The sequence below is a fragment of the Oryctolagus cuniculus genome, chromosome 15, assembly GCF_964237555.1.
Source record: "Oryctolagus cuniculus chromosome 15, mOryCun1.1, whole genome shotgun sequence".
In the NCBI taxonomy this organism is placed as follows: domain Eukaryota; kingdom Metazoa; phylum Chordata; class Mammalia; order Lagomorpha; family Leporidae; genus Oryctolagus; species Oryctolagus cuniculus.
This window is the reverse complement of record NC_091446.1, coordinates 16,704,544-16,730,142: the sequence shown is the minus strand read 5'-3', so window position 1 is coordinate 16,730,142 and position 25,599 is coordinate 16,704,544. Positions and strand designations below refer to the sequence as shown.

At 53.9% G+C, this 25,599-nt stretch overlaps 1 protein-coding gene across 1 annotated transcript in view; it reads left to right on the top strand.

Moving 5' to 3' along the window:
* The first annotated feature begins 14,808 nt into the window (after positions 1–14,808).
* HABP2 (hyaluronan binding protein 2) overlaps positions 14,809–25,599 on the top strand; it is a 31,097-nt gene continuing 20,306 nt past the window's right edge. Inside the window, exons 1-2 of the mRNA XM_008270527.4 lie at positions 14,809–14,963; positions 24,107–24,143. Coding sequence (XP_008268749.2) covers positions 14,895–14,963; positions 24,107–24,143 — 106 coding nt within the window. The 5' untranslated portion in view covers positions 14,809–14,894. The remainder of the gene's footprint in view (positions 14,964–24,106; positions 24,144–25,599) is intronic.

Sequence of the window (25,599 nt, the reverse complement as noted above, 5' to 3'; positions counted from 1 at the left end):
GTCCTTGTCTTCATGGGGTTGCTGGGAGGATGCAGTCAGATCAAGATGCAGGCGAAGCATTTAGCGTGTGCAAGCACACAAGGAGGTCCCCCGTCATAGCAGCCGGTAAAATTCCACCAGATTCTGGAGAGGCTGGGGTCATGCAGGAGACATACATGTTTCCAGGGGTGCTCCAGGAAGCAAAGAGAAGAAAAGGAGGGGTACCCCAGCTTTGCACCGCTGATGGTCTCCCATTCTCTATCAGTGCACCCAATGTCCAAACCAGCCTTGAAGCAAGAGGGCTATGAGTGTGCTTCCCAGGGCAGGAAAGTCCAGCAGAGGGAGGACGGGGTCCCAGAACAGGGTGCCCACACGTGCACATGTCTACATGTTGGGCGTATGTTGTGTGCAGGGTGCTCATGCGTGCACATGTTTACATGTTGGGCGTATGTTGTGTGCAGGATGCCTACGCATGCACGTTTCCACATGTTGGGTGTATGTTGTGTGCAGTGCGCATATTTTCACATGTTGGGTATATGCAGTCCTGGCTGCATGTTCATAAATGTAACCCTGCAAGAAATAACAGCAGGGAACAGCCTATGGCCTCGTGGGTAGGTGCCTGCATCTCATAGCAGAATGCTTGGGTTCAAGTCCAGCTCTGCTCCTGATTCCGGTTTCCAGCTAACGAGCACCCCGAGAGGCAGAGGTGATGGCTCAAGAGCGTGGGTCCCTGCCACCCATGTGGGAGACTTGGGATGAGTCCCTTAGCCAGGGGCATCTGGGAGTGCACCAGCAGGTGGCAGCTCTCTCTGCCTCTCAAATAAAAACAAATAAAATGTTTAAGACAGAAATTACAGACAAGCTCTTTACCTATTCTACCAGATACCGAGACCAGAGCTCAGGGGGACTGACTTGAGGCCACGCGAGCCTCAACGGATCCAGAACGGAAGCCCCGCCTGTTTTACCTGGAGCCTGAGCTCCTGGGACATCGGCCCCGAAAATCCGCTCCCATGAGACTTTCGCCCAGAACTGGCCTTGTGGCGCTGGGCAGTGGCTACAGGCGACCACTCTCTCAGCTGGGAAGGGAGTGCCCACGTCAGGAGGCAGGGGTAGTAGCTGTTCTCATAGATGCAGCGTGAGCTAGAATCTTAACCACTGTCCTCCCTTGTCCAGTCGCTTCCCCAAGGCTCTGAGCCAGTGTGGGAGGGGCCTGTGCCGGATGTGAGGCAGTGAGGGGCAGGGCCTGCAGCCGGCCCTCCCCTCCAACCTGCCAGCGCTGTCCTCAAAGACCAGGGTCTGGGGACAGGTGGCAGCTCCTTTGTCAGCAGGCAGACAGCAGTTTCTTTTTCCTTTTCCATGTTGCCTTTAGGGGGGCAGAGGAGGTGGGAGAAGGACGCTGACCTCATCTCTCTCTTTTTTTTTTTTTAAGATTTATTTGTTAATCCTCCACCTGAGGCTCCGGCACCTCCGGTTCTAGTCCCGGTTGGGGCACCGGATTCTGTCCCGGTTGCTCCTCTTCCAGTCCAGCTCTCTGCTGTGGCCCGAGAGTGCAGTGAAGGATGGCCCGAGTGCTTGGGCCCTGCACCCGCAAGGGAGACCAGGAGGAAGCACCTGGCTCCTGGCTTCGGATCGGCACAGCGCACCGGCCGCAACACACTGGCCGTAGCGGCCACTTGGGGAGTGAACCAACGGAAAAAGGAAGACCTTTGTCTCTCTCTCTCTCTTTCACTGTCTAACTCTGCCTGTCAAAAAAAAAAAAAAGATTTATTTGTTTATTTGAAAGGCAGAGTTACAGAGAGGCAGAGGGAGAGAGAGAAAGAGGTCTTGCATCCGCTGGTTCACTCCACATCATCTCTTATTTTCAGAGTCACCTGGGCGCCTCCTTGGGGGAAGTAGGACTCGGCCGCCGTGGGGCCACCACCACTGACCTGTGGCATCACCGTGGGTGTCTGCTCAGTCCAAAGAGGCAGGGTATTGCAGTCTTTGCTCATTTCTGGGCTATAAACATTCCCCGACCGCAAGCCGCCCACGTGCTGTTCCTGAAAGTGGAAGTGGGAAGAGAGGGGCACAGCTGGCGGCGGGATCCAGGCCGAGCCAGCCCTCTCACACCCCACATGTGCCCAGCAAGGGACTGACTGGTTGACGTGAGCATCAAACCCAGGAAAACCAGCCACCCGCGAAAGGGGTCCCTTGCTGTTGCTGGCACCGTGTCTACCCACAATGTTTCAGATGCCCCTGTGAAGAACGTATCAGAACAGTGGTTTTGTGAGCAAAGGTTGGAAGAAACTCTAACCAGAAAGAGACCTGGAGACCTCTGGCTGGGATCTGGCAGCTTAGCAGGATCACAGACTCTCAAATCCAGCCACACAACCCCACCATGATTTTAGCTTCAAGACAGTGCATGGGCCCTCTCGAACCTGCGTACAGAAGGATTTTATCATGACTTCTTTAGATGCACATGAAGAGGAAGCCAACAAGGAAGACACATCAGGGTGGCACAAAAGCCCATTCGCATCTTGCCCCTGTGATGTGTGTGTCTTTTGTGATTGGCGATGTCTTGCTGTCGGATGGCCTGCAAGACAAGAGTAGATGTGTTTTTTGAGCGCTTATCACTAGCAAGGAGCTGTGCAAGCCCTGTCACAGGGAGCATCTAATTGGATTGGCCTCTTTAGTCCCAAACAGCTGAATGACCAGCGCCAGCTCCTTGAGCTAAATGCGGGCACCGAGACCCGAGCCCCAAACTCCTGGCGGTGCTGCTTCTCCCTGCGGGGGCAGAGATTGGAGTGGCAGCCACAGAAGGGCTGGGGACCAGCAGTGACAGTCAAGGGAGGCCTCTGTCCCTGCAGGGGTCAAGTCCCAGGGGCTCCATGACAAACACTCCCTTTATTATGAGCGGTCACTGCCCCTTCCATGGGCTTAGCTCTCAGGATGGAGGTCGAGGAATAGACTTGGTTACATCCGGGGACTCACGCCCTCTGGGGGTGCCATGACTTACGTCTAAACACAGCTTCCCTCCTTCTCCTTCCCGTTCCCTCTGAGATCCCTATGATCTCACACACCCCCAAGGTGACACACACTCATCCACGTCATTCAACAAATGATTATTGAACACCTACTGTGCGCCATGTGCTGCAGATCCCAAAAAGAGAGCCTCACAGTCTCAGCTCTAAAGACCATCTGTGGGAGCGGCACCCAGGGTCAGGAGGTCATCAATGGGCAAGAGACCACAGGTTAAAGAGCTTGTTGGTTAAAGAGCTGACTCTGACCCCTAGGGGAAGACGGCTTCAGACAGGAGACACCTCACTTGGCTTTGAAAGAGGAAAGGGGACAGTTCTCCAAGGATCAGAGACAGGACACCACAAGTGTACAGAAATGCAGGTAGCAGACAGGGCGGGAGTTTGGGAAGGTGCCGGGCCAGGAGGGTGGTGGGTGACAAGTGCAGGTGCAAAGCACAAGTTCCCGATGAGCAGGGTCTCCTCCATCAGGCTAACTGGCAAGGACTTCATCCTGGTGAGCAATGAGGCACCACTGATGGGTCTTACACAGCTGAGTGATGGAGTCAGATTGGCATTTTAGGTAATCGTTGTCATGGTACAGTGAAGGCTGGTTTGAGGGTGGGACAAGAGGTTGCAGGCTACTGCAACAGTCCAGGCAGAGGTGGCGAAGGCATGGGCACCCACCTGGCAGTGCAAGGGTGTGGGTGGGGGAGGCTCGGAGGACAGACATGGCAGCTGTTCAGTCGGTGGCTGTGCAAACAGGACCCACTTGTGTGCATCCTCTGCAGAGATCTTTGTGGAGGAGTGAGCTAAGCCTGTGATGCCAGAAGATCACCATTTTGGTAGGAGAGGGGGGATGGAGCAGACTCTGGAGAGAGGGGAGAGTCAAGGCGAAATGACCTATCTTCCAGGCAGCTGATGAGCGTCCACTGCTCCGACAGCTGCAGGAATGGCTGTTGCATGCAAAGCCAAGGTCAACAGTAGTCAGCAATCCAGGGACCTGGGTGATCAGCTTCACCTTTGGGGATGGCATTGTGTGTGAAGCCCACCTGCCCTGAGTCAGTCACATGGACTCCATTTCACAGGTACCCTGTGCCCAGGGTTACAAAGCTGGTTCAAGAAGGAGCTAGAGCTAAACCTTGATCCCTGGAGGCCATGCTGAGTCCTGGCCACACAGCCTTGACTTTCTCTTCTCAGACGCTGGAGTCCTTCTTGTCGGTTCCAAGTGATGTAGCACTCAATGGGTCTCTGACTACATCATGCGGCCGTAACAGCGGGACGGTTCAGGTCCCTGCTCCGTGCAGGTGCCGTTCTACACAATCTGTTTGCCATGGACTGACCTGAGTCCATTTGTCCACTAATGGGGGGGGGGGGGGGCTCTCTGAGAATTAGAGGCAGCTGGGAGCTCTCAATCCTGCTTACCCGTGGCTTTCCAAGAAGTGTAGTCCTGGGGGCAGGAGTCTGGCACAGCGATGCTGCTTGAGACAACCCCTACCAAAGTGCCTGGGTTTGAGTCCCAGCTCTGCGTCCAGTCCCAGCTTCCTGCTACTGCGCACCCTGAGAGGCAGGCTCAAGTAGTTGGACTCTGCTGGCCCCTGGCTTCAACCTGGCCCAAGCCTGACTGTTGCAGGGATTTGGGGAGTGAATCAGATGGTGAGAGATGCTTTCTCTTCCTCTCTCTCTTTCCCTTCCAAAGATAATAAATTAACTAAACATTTTTTCTAAAAAATATGTCTATTAAGGAAAAAAAAAAAGGTGGGTCTGCCATACACAGCAAGAAGCATAAGTCCCCTACTGTGCCTCTCAGGCACTCTGAGCCACCATGTGACGGTGTCAGCTGGCCAGGAGCCAGGAGCAAGACCACGCGGAGAGGTGCGGCTCAGGGCACCCGCTTGGTGAATACTGGGCAGCAGCTTCGCCAGGCTTTCCTTTCGTTAGTTCAAGGCAGAGGCACCTGTTCAGTCGTTTTTGTGAACCATCCAACTTGTTCAATGCTCCTTTCCTCCATGGGATATATCTGTGTGTGTGTGTTTTTTTTAAACATCCTTTATGCTAATTAAGTGGGCCCTTGGTGCAACTTTAGTAATATTAGAAGGCCCTGCCACAGACCCACGGGAGGGCAGCTCACTCAACACAGCGCGTAGCTCGGAGCACCGTTGGTGTGCAGCCGGTCCAAGCACTTTGAACTTTTCACATTTAAAACATGTATTTGTTGCAACTCCTTGAGGTGTGCACTAAAATCACCGTTGATCACCGAGGAGGAAACAGACACAGAAAACAATCGCGAACGGGTCTCTCCTCCCATCTCCATCCATGGAGTCAAACCCGCCCTGGGCGTAGAACAACCCCATGTTGGGAATGGACGACAACTGCCAACATGGCGGCCGCCCTCCCCAAGGGGCCGGAAGTGGGAGCTGAGCACGGGCGCCTAGCGCTGCTGGCGGCAGGAACCCACTGCGCATGCTCCATTCCTCCAGTTGCCACCCGCGCTGCAGGGCTCAGAGCCGACCTGGGCTCCTAGGTGTCTGGGCTCGTGCATTTGGGCTTCTCTCAACAGGGACAGACATCTCTTACGCGACCTGGGGACAATTTTAGTACCGATAGTATCCGGCAATCAATGAATTCTCCGAAAGCTAGCCAGTGGATCGGGAGCCAGGGAGAGGAATCACGCAGCTGTGTCTCCATTCTTGTGAGCCTCGCTTCATGGATAGTGTGGAGCCATCTATGCATTTTCCACAGTACATTAGAACTAAATCAAGCAATGGGAACGGAAAAAGAGAGATGACAAATGAAACGAAGTTGAGTATTGAGTGTGTGCCAGGAACTCTCACATACATCATCTCATTTAACCTGCATAAGACAGGCTCAGAGAGCTTAAGCAACTTTTCTGAGATCACACAGCAAGCAAATGGCTTTTCTGCTGGCTCTGTCTGATGCCAGCCCTAGCACCCTACAGAGCCAGCATGAACACGTGCTTGCAGAGGACGGCAGTGTCAGGCAGGGTCTAAAGTTCACGATAGAGAGGTGTGCAGGGGTCTGCTTCCCCCCAAAGTGCAAAGGCATTCGAAACTATCACAGCGTACTCTACTCAGAAAGCCAACAAGGCTGGGAACCCCCAAACCTCAAGATCCCCCCCCCTTACTTTCAGGCTTCCTATCACACCAAAGGTGTCTGGCAGGGTGGGGGCAGATTTACAACATGCAAAGCATATGCAGAGCTTTCTTCCAAAATGTCTAATAAATCAAAGATGCGCCCAGAACAAGGAGCACCACACGGCCCCGGTGATGGCGCTTTGTGGGGCTGGAGATCCAAGGAGGCACATTTGTGTTTCTGCGGAACTGACTGATGGCATGGGAGAGATCAGGAAGGGAAAAAACACACTCTCTGCCATAGACAAGCACCGACCAGAGGAAATTTACAAAGCAAGAGGGAAGATTGAAGCTCCACGGAAAGATTAAAGAAAGGAAAGAAGTACAAATGGGCAGATCAATTCCTGTGTGACAATCCCGAGGTGTTTAATTCATAGTGGGCTGTGCTGCACAGGTGCACTGCATCAATGGTTCTTACATCTTTCCAAACCCCATCGATCACAGGGGTCAGAACCACCAAGGGCTTCAAGCCCGGGTTCACCGTGGCAAGGGCAGGAAGTGCCTCTGAGTTTGGAGTCCACGGCTTAGCTGTGAGCTCTTGCCAAGAGGGGGCCTCCTATCTTCTGATCAAACGTGGCTGCCCACTATCCGTCCGTCCATCCATGCACCCAGCAAATACTTAGCAATGCCTACTCTATCCCTGGCCCAGAGTCAAGGGATAAGGATATGGCAATGGACATGACAGAGGTGATTCCTGGTCTTATGGAGAACAGTACGGGAGTGATAAGGGCACTGGATGAAGTTGGAAAACTCAACAGAGGTCAGATCAAGCCGAGTCTTGATAAGGATTTGGGATCTTATTGAAGTTGCAAAGGGGGCTGGTGCTGTGGCTCATTTGGTTAATTCTCTGCCTGTGGTGCTGGCATCCCATATGGGTGCCGGGTTCTAGTCCCGGCTGCTCCTCTTCCAGTCCAGCTCTCTGCTGTGGCCAGGGAAGGCAGTGGAGGATGGCCCAAGTGCTTGGGCCCCTGCACCCACATAGGAGACCATGAGGAAGCACCTGGCTTCTGGCTTCGGATCGGCGCAACACCAGCCTTAGCGGCCATTTGGGGGGTGAACCAGCAGAAGGAAGACCTTTCTCTCTGTCTCTCTCTCTCTCTCACTGTTTAACTCTACCTGTCAAATTAAAAAAAAAAAAAGATGCAAAGGGGACATATTGAAGAGTTTTAAGCAGGACTGTGGCATAATCTGACTAGGTTTTTAGGAGACAAATACAACTGGATGGTGGCGAACGGATTCAACAGGAGGCTGGAGTGAAACCAGGCAGAACAATGAGGGGGCTACTGCAGGAAGCTAGGCAGGAGATGGTGTGGGCTTGGACTGAAGTGGGGGCAGCGGAGGTGGGAGGTTCTGGAAGGATCTGAGGTGCATCAAGAAGGTAGAAACAGGGATAGAAGAGAAGACGGGGCCAATGGTTATTTTCTACTGTGTAAAGCCATGTGTGCACTGGGTGTTTTCTGAGATGCAGAGAAGGGAACAGGCATTTTTTTTTTTTTTTTTTTGGACAGGCAGAGTGGACAGTGAGAGAGACAGAGAGAAAGGTCTTCCTTTGCCGTTGGTTCACCCTCCAGCGGCTGGCACACGACGCTGATCCGAAGCCAGGAGCCAGGTGCTTCTTCTGGTCTCCCATGGGGTGCAGGGCCCAAATACTTGGGCCATCCTTCACTGCACTCCCGGGCCATAGCAGAGAGCTGGCCTGGAAGAGGGGCAACCGGGACAGCATCCGGCGCCCCGACCGGGACTAGAACCCGGTGTGCTGGCGCTGCAGGCAGAGGATTAGCCTAGTGAGCCGCAGCACCGGCCAGGGAACAGGCATTTAATTCCTTCCACTCTCCCACTGGCGTTGCTTGGGCACCTGCTTTGTGCTGTAGACGCTGCAGCTGCTTCTGAGAAAAGAGAAGCGAATGAGTAGTCTGAGTTCATCCAAACTCCCTACACAGCCCCACAGGAGGGCACCCTTCCCCTGGCCGAGCTGAAGGGACACAAATAAGTCTGTGGTTGGTGGGGACCCCCGTCCTGCTTGCCCAGTTCCAGCCTGTGCTCACCAGCTCAAAAGATTTTTGAAAAATCAAAATTGACCCAGAATGGACCCTGGGGGAAAGCCTTTATTTTCCCTATGAAATTGACATATGTATGTTGTGAATCATGCTTAATGATCAGATTTTTCTTCTTTCTTTGGCCATTAAGCAGCTTACCTATAAATGTGTAGCACAGTTTAATAACTGTTAAGAGTTCTTAGTTTTCTACAGTGGCATTATGGGTTTCTCCCCGATATCGATGAATCCAACAAAACATGCCATGGTCGGTCCTGTGGCTCAGCCTGGTGTGTCTGTGGCTCCAGCCGTATCTGATCAGACCCAAGTACACAGCCTGGGTGTGTGCATTCAAAACCTGGCTGAGACACACAGGTGCCCTGAATTGGATGCTGTGGTATGCGGCCAGACCCCACTTCACCAGTGAGGCTCCTGTTTGTCCTCTTGGCTCCAGGTGCTGGTTGCTGGGGACTGTCAGCTGTGTTCCTCCCTGGAAATCATCCTTAACCAAACAGAGTTGTCCAAAGTCATGCCCTTTCCATGGGGGGTTAGCCTATGTCCAGTGATGAGACCATCCCAGTTCAAAGGCCCAACCCCTTAGACTCATGGCTCTAGAATTTTCCATGGGATCGGCCTCTATTGCAGCTGCCTCACAACCCAACTTCTTCAGCCCAGTCCTGCGTCCCTCCCTCCCTCCCCCATGTATACTGATCCTTAGGAGCTCTCTCCCACCAACTTCCTGCACACGAATCTCAGCAGCTCTGTCTGTGCCCGAGGAAACCCAACCAAAGACAATAGTGGTTGCTGTTGCCGGAAAGACATGGTTTCTTTAATAACCCCTGGACACATCGTCATGCCTAGTAAGTCATAGTAAGGAAGAAGAGGCAGTGAGAGTTGCTCAGGCATTGGGCCACCTTTGCTTTTAGACACACCCTCTTCTTCCGAAAGTGCTCAGGTGGTCCACCCCAACACTCTGGAGTCCCTGCAGCAGAGGGGGAAGGGTGCTTGGCTGGAAGTCAGACGCCTGCTCATCCCGGCCCTGTTTCAAGCTATCTGGTCTTGGAGAAATTTGCTTAACCTCTCTGAGCCTCACTTTCTTTAGCTGCAAAATGGGCCAATCACGTTGCATGGTCAGGATGAGAACGTATGAGCTCAGGATTATAAAAGCACCTGAAACACAGAGCCTGTGCCATCCACGCTGGTTTCCTTTAGCAAATGCAGGGGCAGCCTGGCGTCTTCCAGGTCAGAGGGCAGAGAGTGCAGCGCTAATGCACTCATGGTGGACGTGGACACCCTGAGCTGTGCTGGGTGCCCGGCGGCTGCACGGCGCAGTTACCTCTTCCATGCCTAGGGAACAAGGCATCCCCGCTGCCCCTTTCCCTCTCAAAGCAGTGCCTCCCGGGTCAGGCAGGGGCCTGTGGGAACAACGGAAGCCAGCAGTGACATTTCCCTACAGGACGTCTTTGGGGATCAGGGTCGACTCCAGGAACGTCCAACAAGGCTACCCATGTAACTCTGAGTGAGGCCCAAGAATGTAACTCCACGAGGCTGGGACCTGGTCTCCCTGCTTTCCTCCCTACAGCACTACTTGGCACACAGTAGGTACTCAATGAGCACTTGTGAGAGTGGGCGTTTTGTATAGTGGTTAAGATGCTGCTTGGGACAGCTGTATCCATATTGGAGTGTCTGGCTTCAAGTTCTGGCTCTGCTCGAAATTCCAGCTTCCTGCTACTGTGCATCCTGGGAGGTTTGGTGATGGCTCAAGTGCTTGGGTCCCTGCCACCCACATGGGACACTCAGATAGTGTTCCTGGCTTCTGACTTCAACCTGGCCCAGCCCCAGCTGCTGTAGCCATTTGGGAAGTAAACCAATGAGTGGGAGTGCTCTCTCTCTCTCTCTTTATCTCATGGGACTGAGACATTGCAGTGGAAACTGACCAGAAGAAAAAAAACTACAGTATTTATTCTCGGGCCCTTTTAGAGAAAGGTTGCTGACCCTTGTCCTAGAGAGACCAAGTAAGACATGGGCTCCTCCCAAGAAGGTGGCCATGGCCTCCCTGGTTGGTGGCCAGGTCCTTTCATCTTGGAGAGTGTGAGGGTGCAGAGAATAGCATCCCATAGAAAGACCTCACTGAGAGCAAAGCCGGGTGGACCCACCCGCTTCCAGCCACTACCCACAGCACCTTACCTTCATGGTCGCCTCCCAGGACTGCCAAGCAGCACGACCTCTATTATTGTTATCTTACAGGTGAAGAAGCTCAGGCCCAGAGGCACACGAGTCACCCAAGGCCACACTGGGAGGTACTGCATGGGCCGCAACTCCTGTTCCTGTTCTAAGATGCTGCTTCTTTGAAAGGCAGAGCGACAGAGAGAGACAGAGAAAGAGAGATCCTTCATCCGCTGGTTCTCTCCCCAAATGGCTGCAGTGGGTGGCAGGGGCCTGAGCCATTCCCTGCTGCTTTCCCAGGTGCTTTAGCGATGAACTGGATCAAAAGCAGAGTGGCCAGGACTCAAATCTGCTCTGCTATGTGATGCTGGCATCACAGGCAATGGCTTAACCCAATGAACCACAACACTTCTGAGTCCAAGCTTAGGCACGCCTCTGTGCTACCTGCCATAAAGGCCCAACAGGTGGTTGTTGTGAAAACAGTGGCTACCCAGGACATCAGAGACTTTGTGAGAAAGCTGCCCTTGGGGTAGAAGAGCCAGCTCCTAGGAAACCAGATTCCCAAGGCCTCTGGCACAGGATGGGACAGGGCACGGGACGGGGCTTTCTTCAGGGCATACAATGCAAGCCACCCAGAGTACCCAGAGGCTGGGCGACCTGGAACCCTGGAACATTTGAAACACTGCTCCCATCCACCCCCCATGGACCCTGAAGTTCTGTGTTGGGATTTTAAACACCAGAAATCCAAGATAGTTTGTTCCAGCGCTGCAGATTAAGACACATTGCAGGATAAGCCCGCCTCTCGCGTCCTCTGATTTAAAGGGATCAAGTGTCAGAGAATTCTCCCCTCCAGGACCAAGTGCAGGAACTGACTCAATTTCACACTGTCAGGGTAACAAAACTTTAGGGAAACAAGAGACAGTGTGTGGGAGGCCTGTAGTTATTAGAAAAGGCACAAGATTGTTCCCTTTTTGCTGGAAACAAAACAAAGATTATGTTTCAGGGAAATTAATCCGGAGTTCAAATATGACAGCAAACACGCCTGGGTCACTTCCTGTTGACACAGGAAGAAAAGCTTCTGGCTTGTCTTCGGGAACTCCCTCCACAAAATCAGGAGGTCGCTAGTTCACACGGTCGGTAGAAGGGAAAAAGAGACACTCAGGTCACACGGGTGATTTGGTGATTTGGCTTTGCCTGAAATTTTCCAATTTTACTTTGTTCTGTTTGCAGATACTCTGATGATTCCAGCTTTGAGCAAGGAAAACAGCAAGTTCCTCTCGTGCGCTGTCCCTGTGGCCCTCAGACGGTGACCAGCAGGGTCCCCAGTGCACATCAGGGACCTGCTGTTACGGGAAAACAGCACCGGAGAAACTGTTGTTACCTCGGTTCTTTGTCTCACGTGGAAGAAGGGTTTCCAGGCAGACAGCAGAGAGATTTACAAAGATTTATTAGAGTCAAAGACCTCCAGCCAGAGTAACATGGAGAGGGGCTTCCAAGAGAGGAAAACACCCAAAAGGGACTGGTGGTAGTGGTTTTTAAGTACAATTTCTTAGGAAAAAACTCGACAATCAGATTGGCATTTAGTTACCAGGCGGGGACAAAACCCTGATTCACAATTCTCCATCCTGTCTGGCCTGCTCATGATAAAACAAAGACCTCCAGAAGGGTGGGATAGGTAACTTGTTCTCACCAAAGGCCGTGAGCTCGGGGAGAGCTCCCCCACTACTCTCATGGTACATTTACAGATTCTGAAAGAAGCAGGGGGGCCTGTTTGTTCTCGCTAAAGATAAGGAAGCAAATATTTTACACCCCAAACTCCGCTGGGACCACCCTGACAACTGTTAACCCATCTGACTCCTCACACTGCTGTGCCACCATCGCTGTCTCCAGCCTAGAGGACTCTCCCCCTCCCCCGGAGATTTCTGCTCCATCACCTTGCCCCATTCTTTTCCATACTTATCATCAACTGAAATTAATTTCCTTATTCTTTCAACCTTGACCTGAATATATACTTTTTTTTAATTTATTTATTTATTTATTTATTTATTTATTTTATTTGACAGGTAGAGTTATAGACAGAGAGAGACAGAGAGAAAGGTTTTCCTTCCATTGATTCACTCCCCAAATGGCCGCCATGGCTGGCGCTGCACTGATCCGAAGCCAGGAGCCAGGTGCTTCCTCCTGGTCTCCCATGAGGGTGCAGGGCCCAAGCACTTGGGCCATCCTCCACTGCCTTCCCAGGCCACAGTGGAGAGCTGGACTGGAAGAGAAGCAACCGGGACTAGAACCCGGCACCCATATGGGATGCCGGCACCGCAGGTGGAGAATTAACCAATTGAGCCACAGCGCCAGCCCCAAATATATACTTTTTAGGAGCCAAATTCATGCCTGTTTCCTTCATTCCTGTATCACCAACATCTGACCCACAGCAGACCTTCAATGAATAGTCGATGCGTAGCAATTTAGTGTTCAAAAACAAACTGAAGTGTGCTTAAATTTTCACCATACTTTTGGTTTTTCATATCCAGTTGTTCTTTTCACATTGACCTCGCCTTGCTATCTGTGGCATCCTGGTGATAAATTGCGCAACTGTCATTCTAATCAAGTGATCCGCCTTTTGTTAATTCCACCCAACATAAACTTATCAAAGGCCAAGCTAGTGCCAGGCATCTTTGCCAGGGATTCACTGGTAAGCAAATCAGAATTCTGGTCCTCTCAGTGCTGTGGTGTATCAGATAAAGCTGCAGCCTGCAGTGCTGGGTGCCCACATGGATGCTGGTTCAAGTCCCAGCTGTTCCACTTCTGATCCAGCTCCCTGCTAATGTGCCTGAGAAAGCAGCAAAAGATGGTCCAAGCACTTGGGCCCCTGCACCCATGTAGGAGACCTAGAAGAAGCTCCTGGCTCCTGACTTTGGACTGGCCCAGCTCCTGCCATTGCAGATATCTGGGGAGTGAACGAGGGTGGAAGACCTCTCTCTCTGTCTACCTCATTCTCTCTTTCTCCCTCAATAACTCTGCCTTTCAAATAAATAAATCTTAAAAAAAAAAAAAAAAAAGAATGCTGGCCTTATATGCTTTCAGCCTCAGGTAGTACATGCCTTGCCCTTTATGACCTTGAGAAGCCCTGTGAAGGACAAATACATACAGGGCTACAGAGGATGTGACGTTTGGCCCTAGCTCTGAAATAGGCATAAACTAGGGCTGCTAACCAACTTAACTTATTCAAGAGTGCTTAAGATTAGAGTTAAGAACAGAGTTGGTGTTGGAGGAAATATTAGGGGAAAGATTGGGTAAAGTTGGAAAAAAAATCTATAGAAAAAGAGGCTAGCATGTGCATCTATTATAGGCATCAGGTAGATGTTGATGGGGCGGTGGGGGGAGGGAGTTGATGGCCTCCTGAAGCCAGGTAGAGACAAAACAAGCAGAGAAAGGAAGATTAATTGGGAGTTATTTGGACAGAAAAGTGACAAGACTTGGTGAGTTGGCCCAGCGAGTGGCCAGAGCACTGACTTTGACCTTCTCCTGGGCTGCAACCTGGCATCCAGAGACAGGAGCAGCCACTGAGCAGCCCGGGTGCATGTGCCAAATAGAGGTGGGGTCTGAGCAGGCAGCGCAGGGCAGCACGTGCCTCCGTGGGCAGCAGCAGTTCAGGCCTGCGTCTTACACTCAGGTCTGGAGGATTCCTGGAGCCTGGGCATGGATTTCTGTGAGCACTTGGGTGTTTACAGGAGCTCATGATCAAGCCCATTAAAGAGATCAATTGTGTCCGTGAGTACCCGCCCTTAATAGGTAACTGCTGCTTCCCATAGCCCTACCTGCAGTGGGTGTAGCTACAGAAGGAACACAAGAACCGGTTGTCCCGAAATATGAGCATCATGGGTTTTTCCTCCCCCTCGATCAAAGAAAGACTCCAATGAAAGGGGAAAAAATAATTTAAAAAGCGAAAGCCTTATGTAATGAGATTTAAAGGAAAACTTTTGAAGCCAACAAGCAACTGTGGGCGACACTTCAAAGCACCCAGAATCAATGTTTGTCAATAGCAGTTTTGCATCCTTTAATTTATCTTTCATGAATATAAAGTGTGATGTTATTAGGAGCCATCCATGCCTTAATTCTGTTTGAGATTTGATGAATCAGAAATCTATTAATATTCTGTGTGGATCAGCAAGGGCAGGGCCTGTGGCCGAAGTTCCACCGGAGCTGGGCCCTTTCATCCTGTCACTGTCGTGACCCCAACAGGCATTCTGCTGTGAACCTCCGCACCTCCCAGGAGCCAGGAGCCGGGAGCCAGGAGCCAGCGAGCTCTTCATGTCCACCACTCTCTTTGGAGATTCTTCTCCCCGAAGAGAAAACATTCTGTGACTCAGCCCATCCCTAAAGTTAGCCTTTGTTTAATCAAGATAGCTGGTTTGCAACACATTAAACATTAAACAGTATTTGATGCCTAGTTAATAATTTGCATCCTCTTCATTGGTTCCTGAATCCTTGGAGATTGGCATTTCCCCCCCTCAAGGCAAAGACAACAAAAGCAGTTGTATTGAGAATCAAACTCAGGTCTTCAGCCTCCAGGGATGTGTGCCAAAATGTTTCCTCTGCACCTTCTACTGTTAATGGTTCTGGTGGGAAAGACGTCCATCGGGGTAAGTGTCCTTTTCAAATCCCACTAGCTGAGCGACCCTGCGGTTACTGGGAGGACCGGGCCAGCAGGGCTGGGAGTGACCAGAGATGTTAGTTGAGAAAGGCCGATGTTGCCAGTTGACTATGTCCGGATCCAAGAGTTCACAGAGGAGGTGGCATTGGCCACTTTGGAGCAGCCACGTCCATGGCGACCAGCAACTGAGCTGAGCAGAGCCTCCGAGAATGTGTGCTGACAACAGATACAGGGGCAAGAAAATCGGTGAAGGCACAGGTTGTGATCTGGCGTGGACCTTAGAGACCCCTGGAGAGGCCCTTGACCGCTACACACTCTCTCCTGATAAAAATAGACCGGCATGCCGGCAGGCACTAGGGGTTTCAGTCCTTGGGGCTGACACTAGGGTAAGGACTCCTGTGCTCTGGCCCTAGATCTTGGCAATGGGTTTACTTAGATGGAGTGCATTTGGAGAGAAGCTTTGGGTTAGGACTGGCTGTCTTTTTTCCCATGACCACAGTGGGTGGGGCAGAGAGGTGAGCAGGGGATGGAGGGAGGTTGTGGTGAGCGGGCAAGGGCAGTGCCATCAGAGGGGCTTCAGATGGGGGACTCAGAACCTTTGGCAGGGGACAGGGGCCGGTTCTTGAGTTGTCGCTCCTGCTGTGTACTGTTGCGGTCCCAGACGGTCAGCTGGATCTCCGCGGCCATGGGAAAGAAAGCCTCCCGCAGGACAGGGCCTCCTGGGAGCTCCCTACCGGATGTGGGCAGGAGCGCAAGTGTGGGTTTCGGAGCCAGGGTTCACATCCCAGCTTTGCCACACTCCAGCTGCGGAATGTTGAGCTGCTAATATAACCCCTCCGAGCCCCAGCAGTCTCTTCGGGTTGTGCGTGTGTCTTTCCATAAATGTGAGCTTTTTTCCCCTTGCAATTTCCAGAGTGAACACAACTTCTCTATAAAAATCGGAGCGTGCGCCCCCTTGTCGGGGAGGGGAGCTGGAGAGAGACAGGGGTGGGACGGCGGGGACAGGGACAGTCTTGACCCCTTTATCAAGAGCCTCTGCACTTCACTTCCTAACTCAGTCCATAGAGCAGTTTCTGAAGGAAGCCGACCGACAGGTTTTCTGATGAGCGTATTTTGAGAACAGCAGCTTCTGCCCCCTTTTGGGTGACCTGGGCTCCCACACCTATCTTAGCCCCAGATTCATCTGCCAAGCGGCCCACCTTGAGGAAGGGGTTTCTTTGCGAATTATGCCGTGTGTGTGTGTGTGTGTGTGTGTGTGGTGGCTGCAATGACAGGCCGCTCTCTGGCCCCCTCCCCTGTGCTATTGGACTGCGTGTTGGACGTCTGGAGCCGAGACACAGCAGCAGTGCCCCAGGTCTAAGGGGAGGCGGTAGAAATTCTGAGAGGCCACGAAAAGCCCAGAGAATGTGCCAATCGGAAGCAATTACAGCCCAGAGTTTACAGGCAAAGAGAAGGGTTGACACAGTCTGTTTGAAGTTCACAAAAGGATAACGGTCCCCCCAAAAATTCCCTCTTCTGCAAGCCCCAGTGAATTTTTAGGGTTAGCAATGAAATTATAAGTCAATAATAGATAAAAGAGCAACTAGGAGAGAGAGAGCCTTCAGGCAGTGAGCTTAGTCAGTTCCAAAGAGAGGACTCGGGGCTTTGGAATGGTTTTCACCCCAGATGTGTGTAGACAGGTGGCCGGGAGGGTGGCCCGCGTTCCATGGGCTGGCACGTGGGCAGCCAGTGCACGGTGGCCACGTGGTCCAGATGCTTTGGAGAGTCTGGGGCGTTGTCAGCAGGGAGAGAAGCCACACAACAGATGGGCCAGGAGGCCTCCCGGTCCCACGCAGCTAGAGAGAATCACCGACTTGCCACCAGTTAAGGAGGTGCCGGGCCCCGAGCTTCCTATGGTTTGGTTCATCTGGGAGAAAGATCCCAGGAAGGCCGAGGCAGAAAACTGTGCCCCCAGACATGTGACTGGGCAGCGTCAGGGCCGAGCCTTGGACGACAGGCTGGTGTCTGGCTAGAGCAGGACCCCCGTGGGAGGGCTGTGGCTGAGGATGCCGTCTCTTCTGTCCACCTTGCTTTGGGGGCGTGGGCCTTCCTGCAGGGACAGGAGCCCCTCAGATCAGGGGTCTGCCTGCTGGATGGTGCATAACGAACTCCACGTGTGCCATCCTGAAAACCAGGACAGCGCCAGGATCTGCGATGGCTCCGTGCTCGCCATCCGTGGGAAAGACACCCGGGGCCTCGCCCATGCATCTGGATCCTGCAGCACACAGTATGAGCCCTCCTCTGGGACCGTCTTTAACCCAGACCTTTATTCTGCTCAGTGCTGGTCAAAGAGACAGAGGCCCATGACCCCCAGGGCGGCTTTCAAGGTGCCTCCTGTTCTGGTCTCGGTGGGGTTTTCCAGACCTATCAGTTGGGAGCACCTGTCCCCAGCACAGCCTGGCATCCTTATCTCTGCCTTCCAGATTAGAAGCAAGCCCAGAGATGTTTGACTTTCCAGCCAGGATAGGACCCTGGCCTGCCCGGCCCCTCGTCCATCACGGGGGAAACATGGACTGCCTTAGACATCTTGCTTGCTCAGGTTTTTACGCTGAGTGCAGCCAGTCTCCGCTGCCATGGAATCTGACCTCTTCTAGGGTCAGAAGCCAGAGGACTCCACTTGTCAGATCCGCCCTGCTTCTCTCCACCTATTCCCAGACAGGAGGGACGACATTGGCTTCTCCTCTCCTCGACAAAATGGGCTTACAATTAAAATGCCCATTTGCTGGCATGTCTAAGCTTTCTTAAACCCAGAGTGGCAAAAATGGTTGCATAGACCAGGGGCTGCAAATGGCAGCTCAGAGAATATCCTGCTCATAGCCAAGCTTTATTTGGCAGGTGGAAGGTCGGCCTGGAGAGCATTTTTGCTTTAATTAGCCTGGCAACAATTGAAATCCAGCACTTTCCGTGTAAAGACCTGCTCTCCGGCTTTTATTGAAAACCAGACATTCCGGCAGCACTGGGCTCATGGTCTTGCAGGACCACTGTCACCACTCCCCACGGGCCTCTCCCCCTGACCGAGTGCATTGTCTGCCTGGGTCCACCTGGGAGAGAGAGAAGGAGAGGGAGGGAGCACTGGTCTAGTCGCTTCCCAGAAACACCATGGACGGGGCAGGACGGAAGGGTGCGAGATCAGGCTCCACTTCTGACGAATCAGGCACCCCAATCTACTGGGCCCCAGCCTTTCATTGAGAGATGAGAGCCACCCTCGAAGCCTTGATGACCCACAATGTCCCTTGCAGGGACAGCAGAGGAGCTGTCCCTCTTGCTGGAACTCACACAGTCTTATGGAAAAGGGAGGGATTGATTTTCACTGTGATTTCTCATAGATTTAAAAAAAAAAAAAAAAACACCACTGATCCTACACAGGAGTCCTCCTCATTAGCTTTGTCAGTGCGCGCTGGTATTTAGGGAAATCAGGTCGCAGGATGTCTCGTGTGTGCATAGGCTCAGATGTATTTATATTTTAAATTCATTAGGGTTTCCTAAATGCAAAAGCAATTCTGCTGTCACAGAGAAACAGCATGGCAGAATATTCGGCAGCCGGGATTTTAAATAAAACATGCTTTTTCTTCATAATTAATATAACAAGGTTTCCTGGCTTAAGACTTGGCAAAGATCCCGGGAAAGATGGAGGTGGGGGAGGGGAGGAGATGGCCTGATGTGCCTGTGACCTGACACACGAGTTCTGAGTTCCGGAAGAGTCTGCGCTGGGCTGAGTGAGCTCTCCTGGGGCAGCCCTACTCCCAGGGTGCACTTGGAGATTTGCAACAAACAGACAAAAAAAAAAAAAAACCACTCCAAACTCCCTGATAACAGTAGCTAATAATAGTAACAACACCACCCCTAGCAGTAGAGGGGTGTTAAGGCTTGACCCTACGCATGGAAGGTGTGCTTTCTGTTTGCTATCTTGATTAAGCTTCCCAGAAACTCTGATGTTGGGACCAGGCTCATTCTTGCTTTACAGATAAGAGACTGGAGAAGTTAAATGACCTGCCCAGGAGGGGAGCCCTGGGAAGTTAAGAGCTTGGACTCACATCCACCTGCCCTATGCCAGCTTTGTGTATGCACCATGGCATAGACCAGCGTGCCAAGCACTGCCCCGGGGACAACCGGACCGTTCAGTGCAGGGTTAGCGGGGCCTCGGCCTCAGACACCAGCTTCCAGCAGAAGGTGAGGTCAAGGTCACTCCCACCTGAAGGCCCCCCCCCCCCCCATCAGGTCTTGGCAGGTAGCTAATGATCCAGTTCAGGGTTCTAAAATGTAAGCCGTGAATGAATCCATCTTCAAAAACTCTGCCAATGCCTAAAATGGTTTTATTCTTTCTTTTATTTGAAAAGCAGAGTTACAGAGAGGGGGAGAGCGAGAGCGAGAGCGAGAGCGAGAGAGAGAGAGAGAGAGATCCTCTGTTTGCTGGTTCACTCTCCAAATGGTTGCCACAGCCAGAGCTGGGCCAGATGGAAGCTGGGAGCCAGGAGCTCCATCAGGGTCTCCCACGCGGGTCCAGGGGCCCAAGGACTTGGGCCAGCCTCTGCTGCACGCCCAGGCACATTAGCAGGGAGCTGACCAGGTAGTGGCAGAATCGTCAGGGAGGAAGAGGGGGCTGGGATTACAGTCCCACCCTCTTACCTGCCCCGGGAGATTCCTCTGCTGTCGGTTCACTTGCAGCTGAGCCTCTGGTCCCAAAGGACACATCTCAGCCCCCACCCCCACCCCTACCCCCACCCCTGCCTCCCAGTCCTCTGAAAACATTCTCCATGAGCTAATTCCTGGAACACATGAACTCGAACTTTCAACCTTGGCCTTTTATGCTTTGTTTTCCAGAAGGTTTAGAATTCTGACAGGCAGAGTTAGAATGAGCTGAACGACCAGTGCATGAGAGAGAGGACACAATGCAGGAGACCTCGACCTCCCCCCACCCCCAGCCAGGCCTGGAGACACAGGACCCTGGTCTGCTGCTCCCCGCCCTGGTCACTAGCCTCTCTGATCCCAGGAACACTGGGAGAAGGAGCTGCGGCCAGCTCTGAGGGCAGCCAGCTCAGTTGGCCCCGCCCTGTTTCAGCCCTGCTGGAACTAGGGGCCGAGGTGGGGGCAGGAGTGGGCGGCGGCCTGCGGGCCTTTTGATCTGGATTGAGCTGTTTGCCACAGTGGACAGGCCGAGGCTCGACCGGACTTTCGTGCTTTCCTCTGCTGTCACCGGGGCCAAGTGGCCCTCTCTTGGCCTCACAGGCCTGGGCCAGTCTGGACAGGCCTTCCAGAAGGCTCTGCAGGCACAGGGCCCCCGATTTCTTAATGAAGCTGAACACTCTGCCTCTTTTAGGGCTAGGGAACTCTTCTATTTCTTTCTCCATTTTAAAAAAATTTTTCATTTACTTGGAAGGCCGAGCGGCAGAAAGGAGAGACAGAGAAGGGGAGATCTTTCATGTGCTGGTTCACTGCCCACATGGCTGCAATGACCAGGGCCGAATCAGGCCAAAGCCAGGAGGCAGACACTCCCACATGGATGGCAGGGGCCCCAACACTTGGGCCATCCTCTGCTGCTTTCCCAGGCACATTAGCAAGGAGCTGGACTGTAACCAGGGCAACCAGGACTGGAATCAGTGCTCCAACATGGTGCCAGCCATGGAGGTGGCAGTTGAACCACTATGCCACAATGCTGGCCCTCTTCTCCATTTTTTTGTTACCATGTAGGCCATAGCCCCTCATCCTCACTGCAACAGCGATTAACAGCCAGGACTCAGATGTGAGAGTGGCTATTATAGCCTGCCTCCAGCAGTTACTGCCGAGTTACTCTGGGCAACTTAAGCTCTGCATGCCTCAGTTTTCTCATCTCTAAAATGGGCACAGTCTTGGCACCTAAAGGATCAGATGTTTGTGTGCAGTGAACAAGATGAAACGCATGTAACCCAGCAGCACAGTCCCTCCCTGGTGGTCAGCTCCTCCTGGGTGCTGGGCTGAGACCACGGCCCCTGCCTCCTCCTTGGCATCTCTCTCCTCTTTGGATCTGCAACTCCCAGGAGTCAAAGATCTGTCACTTCCCTGTCTCCCTGGAACAAGCCGAGGACGAAAGGGCGCACACACTGCACTCTGCGCCCGCTGTGTCCGCCAGCACCCGGGTCAGTGCCAGTGGTCCAGATGAGTGACAGAGAACGCGATCTTGGCGTCTTCCATGTGGTCCGCGGATACCCAGCCTGGGGTTCGGCCTGCAGCTCGCACCGCGCACACGGCCTCCCTGCGGCCAGCTGCAGAGAGGCACAAGGCCAGGGCCTGGCTTGGGTCCCTGCGCCCACGCCGCACACCTCGCCACAGCCCCTTCCCGCTCCCCAGAGCCAGCGGAGCCTGAGGGGGCCCGGCCAGCCCGGAAGTTCCGGTGGCTTTTTGTTCCGTCTTCGCCCGGCGCCAGCTCCTCCGAAGGGCACGTCTGCCATCTGCTGGCCGGGAGCAGCACGGCACCTGGCTGTCCATCCCCCAGGCTCCTGCTGGAGCCAGGATTTGGGGCTCCCACCCAGCGCAGGTCCTGGAGAGGCCGGCCCCGCGGGGATCTGAACAAGAATGTCCCCCAAGTCCTCGCTGTCCTGCCGCCCTCTTCTCGGGGCTGGCAGTGGTCCGACGTGGCCCAGCCCACCCAGCTCAAATACCAGAATTCGTGCAGACACTCCAAGGCTGAGTGGAGACCCAGAGGGAGGGACAGGCCCTGCCCCACTGAGAAATCCAAGGAGTGAAGGCAGGGCCCAGCCCCAGGCCCAGCCCCAGCCCCAGGCCCAGGGTTGGGGTGAGAGGGGTCACCTGTGTCCTGTGACCTTCTCACGCCCACCCTGTAGGCCAGATGTGTGGACTTCAGACACACCAGGCCCGGAAACACACACACACACACCCCTAAGGCCTGCCCTGTCCCTCCTCTGCTGGGACCCCCACTGTCCACTCCCGTCATCCCCCTCCCCCACCCTCAATGGAACAGTCCCCACGGAAGCAGGGCTTGGTGCAGAGCACAGTCCCGGGCAACCGCCAGGCTCTCGCTTTTTTTTTTTTTTTTTTTTTTTTTCAGCCTTTCCCATTTGCATTTGGTAATTTTTCAAGCTCAGAGACAAGTGGGAATGACGTCTTTACAGGGACGTCTTTGACCCAGGCCACAGTGGTGAACCTTGGCACGTCTGCACCCTCCCACTCTCCCCTGTGCCTGTTGAGCTGTGTCTGTTGGCTGAATCAGTCTGTCTGTCTGTCTGTCTATCTATCTATCTATCTTTTTTTTTTTTTTTTTTTTTTTGACAGGCAGAGTGGACAGTGAGAGAGAGAGACAGAGAGAAAGGTCTTCCTTTTTTGCCATTGGTTCACCCTCCAATGGCCGCCATGGCCGGCACGCTGCGGCCAGTGTATCACGCTGATCCGATGGCAGGAGCCAGGTGCCTCTCCTGGTCTCCCATGGGGTGCAGGGCCCAAGCACCTGGGCCATCCTCCACTGCACTCCCTGGCCACAGCAGAGGGCTGGCCTGGAAGAGGGGCAACCGGGACAGAATCCGGCGCCCCGACCGGGACTAGAACCCGGTGTGCCGGCGCCGCTAGGCGGAGGATTAGCCTAGTGAGCCGCGGCGCCGGCCCTATCTATCTATCTATCTGAAAGGCAGAGTTACAGAGACGCAGAGGCAGAGAGAGAGAGAGAGGGAGAGAGAGAGGTCTTCCATCTGCTGGTTCACTCCCCAGATGGCCGCAATGGCCAGAGCTGTGCTGATCCAAAGCCAGGAGCCAGGAGCTTCCTCCGGGTCTCCCACGTGGGTGCAGGGGCCCAAGGACTTGGGCCATAGCAGAGAGCTGGATGGGAAGAGGAGCAGCCGGGACTAGAACCGGCGCCCATATGGGATGCCGGCACGGCAGGCAGCGGCTTCACCTGCTACGCCACGGCGCCGGCCCCTGTCACGTCTCTTACTGAAGAGCAGTCCCCCCTGTTTGTCACTCTCTGGCCATGACCCTTTCAGGGATCTGGGCGGGTTGTGTTCTAGAATGCCCCACCACTCCCAGCTCACAGTGTGAGCAGATTCTGGAGCCGTCTCTCCGAGAACAGTCGACGTGTGCTTAGCGTGTCACGCTAGCGTGCCTTCTTTCTCTGTCTCTCGTTCCTAATTTGTCATCCACCTGCTTTCCAACATCGTCTAAGGAAACCTCCAGGAAAGCGAAAAATTCCAGCCCCTGCTGCCGATGGGGAGAAAGCCGCAGACCCGGTACGGTGGGTGCGGGGAAGGCTGCGGGCGTGAGCCCCAGTTTTCCAGCGGCCGAGAGCGAAAGGGAAACCCACGGAGGAAGACAGCTTGCGTTTTCTGTATCACAGGACAGCGGGCGTCGTTTGGGCAGTGCCAGACGGTCGATTCTTGGAGCTAGCCTTTCTCCGTCCCAGTTATTCTACCATCCGCGGTACCTGAATGCGTGGGCATGACTGTGTTCTAATAAAGCTTTATTTATAAGAACACAAGATCTGGGCTGGGCCCATGGGCCTTTGTTTGCTGGTGCCTGATTTAAGTGGCAGGGGTTGGGGGGAGCCTAGGCCGGTCATTAGATGTGGAACAATTTCCTTTTCGCTGTATTCTATACAATTTCACTGTATTCTAAGAGGAACTATTCAGGTCATTGTTTATTCTGCAAAAGCTTTGAGAGGCATGCCAGGTGTCGGGTCACACCCTAATGACAAAGTCACAAGGTCCCAGAGGGAACAGCGGGGGACTAAGGGGGCTGCAGCTGGGTAGGGAGCGAGGAGGGGGTCAGAAAAGGAGGCTAATAGGAGCCCCCCCCCCCCAGGGCTGGTACAAGAGTGAAGTGCAGCAGTGCACTATGGGGCAGAGAGGACACCATAACGATGGCAGTGCCTGGGCAGCCACGCTCCAGCAGGGGCCAGGCCAGGGGAGGGTGACACAAGTCCCTGCAAAGCCACAATGCACACGAGGGGAGGCATCTTGAAACAGACCCTGGCTTCCAGCCCCTGCCCCCGCTGCAGCCCTTTGGAGGCAGTGGTGCAGCCCCTCTGGCTGTCGGGAGCTCAGGGAGGTGCCCTGCTGGCTCAGCCTTGCCCCGGCTACCCCTCACTCTGCGCTGTGCACTTTTGTTTTGCAGTTCTCCCTGACGTCTCTGTTGGAAGACCTGGACCCGGGTAAGCGTGCTCATCCCCCTGCCCAACAACCGCAGGCTGGCTCTGGGATGGAAGCCAGGGGGCCCAAGCACGGAAGTCTTGCAGGGAGCTCAGGCTCAGCTGGTTCAGGGTGCCCCAGGTGATTTCGAGAATTTGCCCAGAAGCGTTGTGTGTGTACACAGTGCTTTACACACTTTGCCACTACCCAGGGACATCCCTGAGGCCAAGTCTCAGGACCCCAAGAGGAGAACTGCTTTGCTTTCACAGAGAAGGAAATGCAGGCCCAGAGATGGAAAGTAACTTGCTCCTGATCACACAGCCCATCGGTGCCCGCATCAGATGGAACACAGAGACCACGGGAGGGTGTACCTGAGCAATGGTTCACTCCAGGCAGGCAGGCCCTGGGCCACCTGCACCTCCACGTAGCTGCTCTGCTGGCTTCGCCCGTTTCCCCGGGCTCAGCATGTCCACCGCCGAGTGCCCCACTCTGTCACGTGGCCTCCCTGTCTTTCGCCTCCCCCCTGCCCCTTCCTGCTTGCTCTGCATGGCACCCCCAGTCCTGGCTGCACGCACAGGGCTGCTTCTTCCTCTCCTGCGCCCACTGGTGGTTCCTGACTCTGGCTGGCGGCCGGCCTCCCTCACGCGTAGGCACCTGCACTGGTCACATGCAGAGGAGCAGGGCAGGGCCCCCGGGACATGGAGCCTGCAGTCGCCTCTAACCTGAGGTCGTGGGCTGATCTGGAGCACAGGGAGCGGTTGCTGGGAGGACTCCCTTTGGCAATCATCTGTCTTCTTTGGTGCAAAGCCCTGGGTGGACCGATGTGACCCAAAAGAGGAATGAGCCTGGCCTCTGGGGTCTGGAGTGACTCTGGGTTTCCCCAAAACAAAACAGAGGAACGGACAACATGCGGTGCAGGCCCTCCAAGGGCGGATCCCCTGGCTGATGGCCACACAGCAGCCGCCTGGGCCGTCTGGTCCAGGGAGCAAAGCTGAGGGCCTAGAAGAGCTGCCCCTGGCCCAGCCGTGAGCACAGATGGCTCAGGCGCCACGCAGGGGGCTCCGTGGGCCTGGGTGTCAGGCAAGGCGGAGCAGCAGGAGCCATGGGTGAAATGGGGTAGAGACAGGAGCACAGGATGCTGAGGGGCTCCCCGTCTTCAAGTATCTGAAAAGCACCCCCTCCCCTAGTCTATGAAGTGACTTTGTAGAAATTGAGAGGTGCATTTACCTTAAGACACTTGACTGTCCTTTGCTGGAAGTTTGCACAAGACATCTACAGTAAGTTTATGACACCCTGGCATTGTGCAGTGAACAGCCTGAACAACTGTAAGCTTTGGGGCTACTGAACAGAGGCCCCAGAAAGTAGGGGAGGGTGAGAGGGGTGGGTTCATTCTGCTTCCTTAAGGTTTATACCTGTAATTCTGTAGCCTGTTGGCTACAGGGTCAGAGGTGATGTGCACACAGAAGGAGCCCCCAAAAC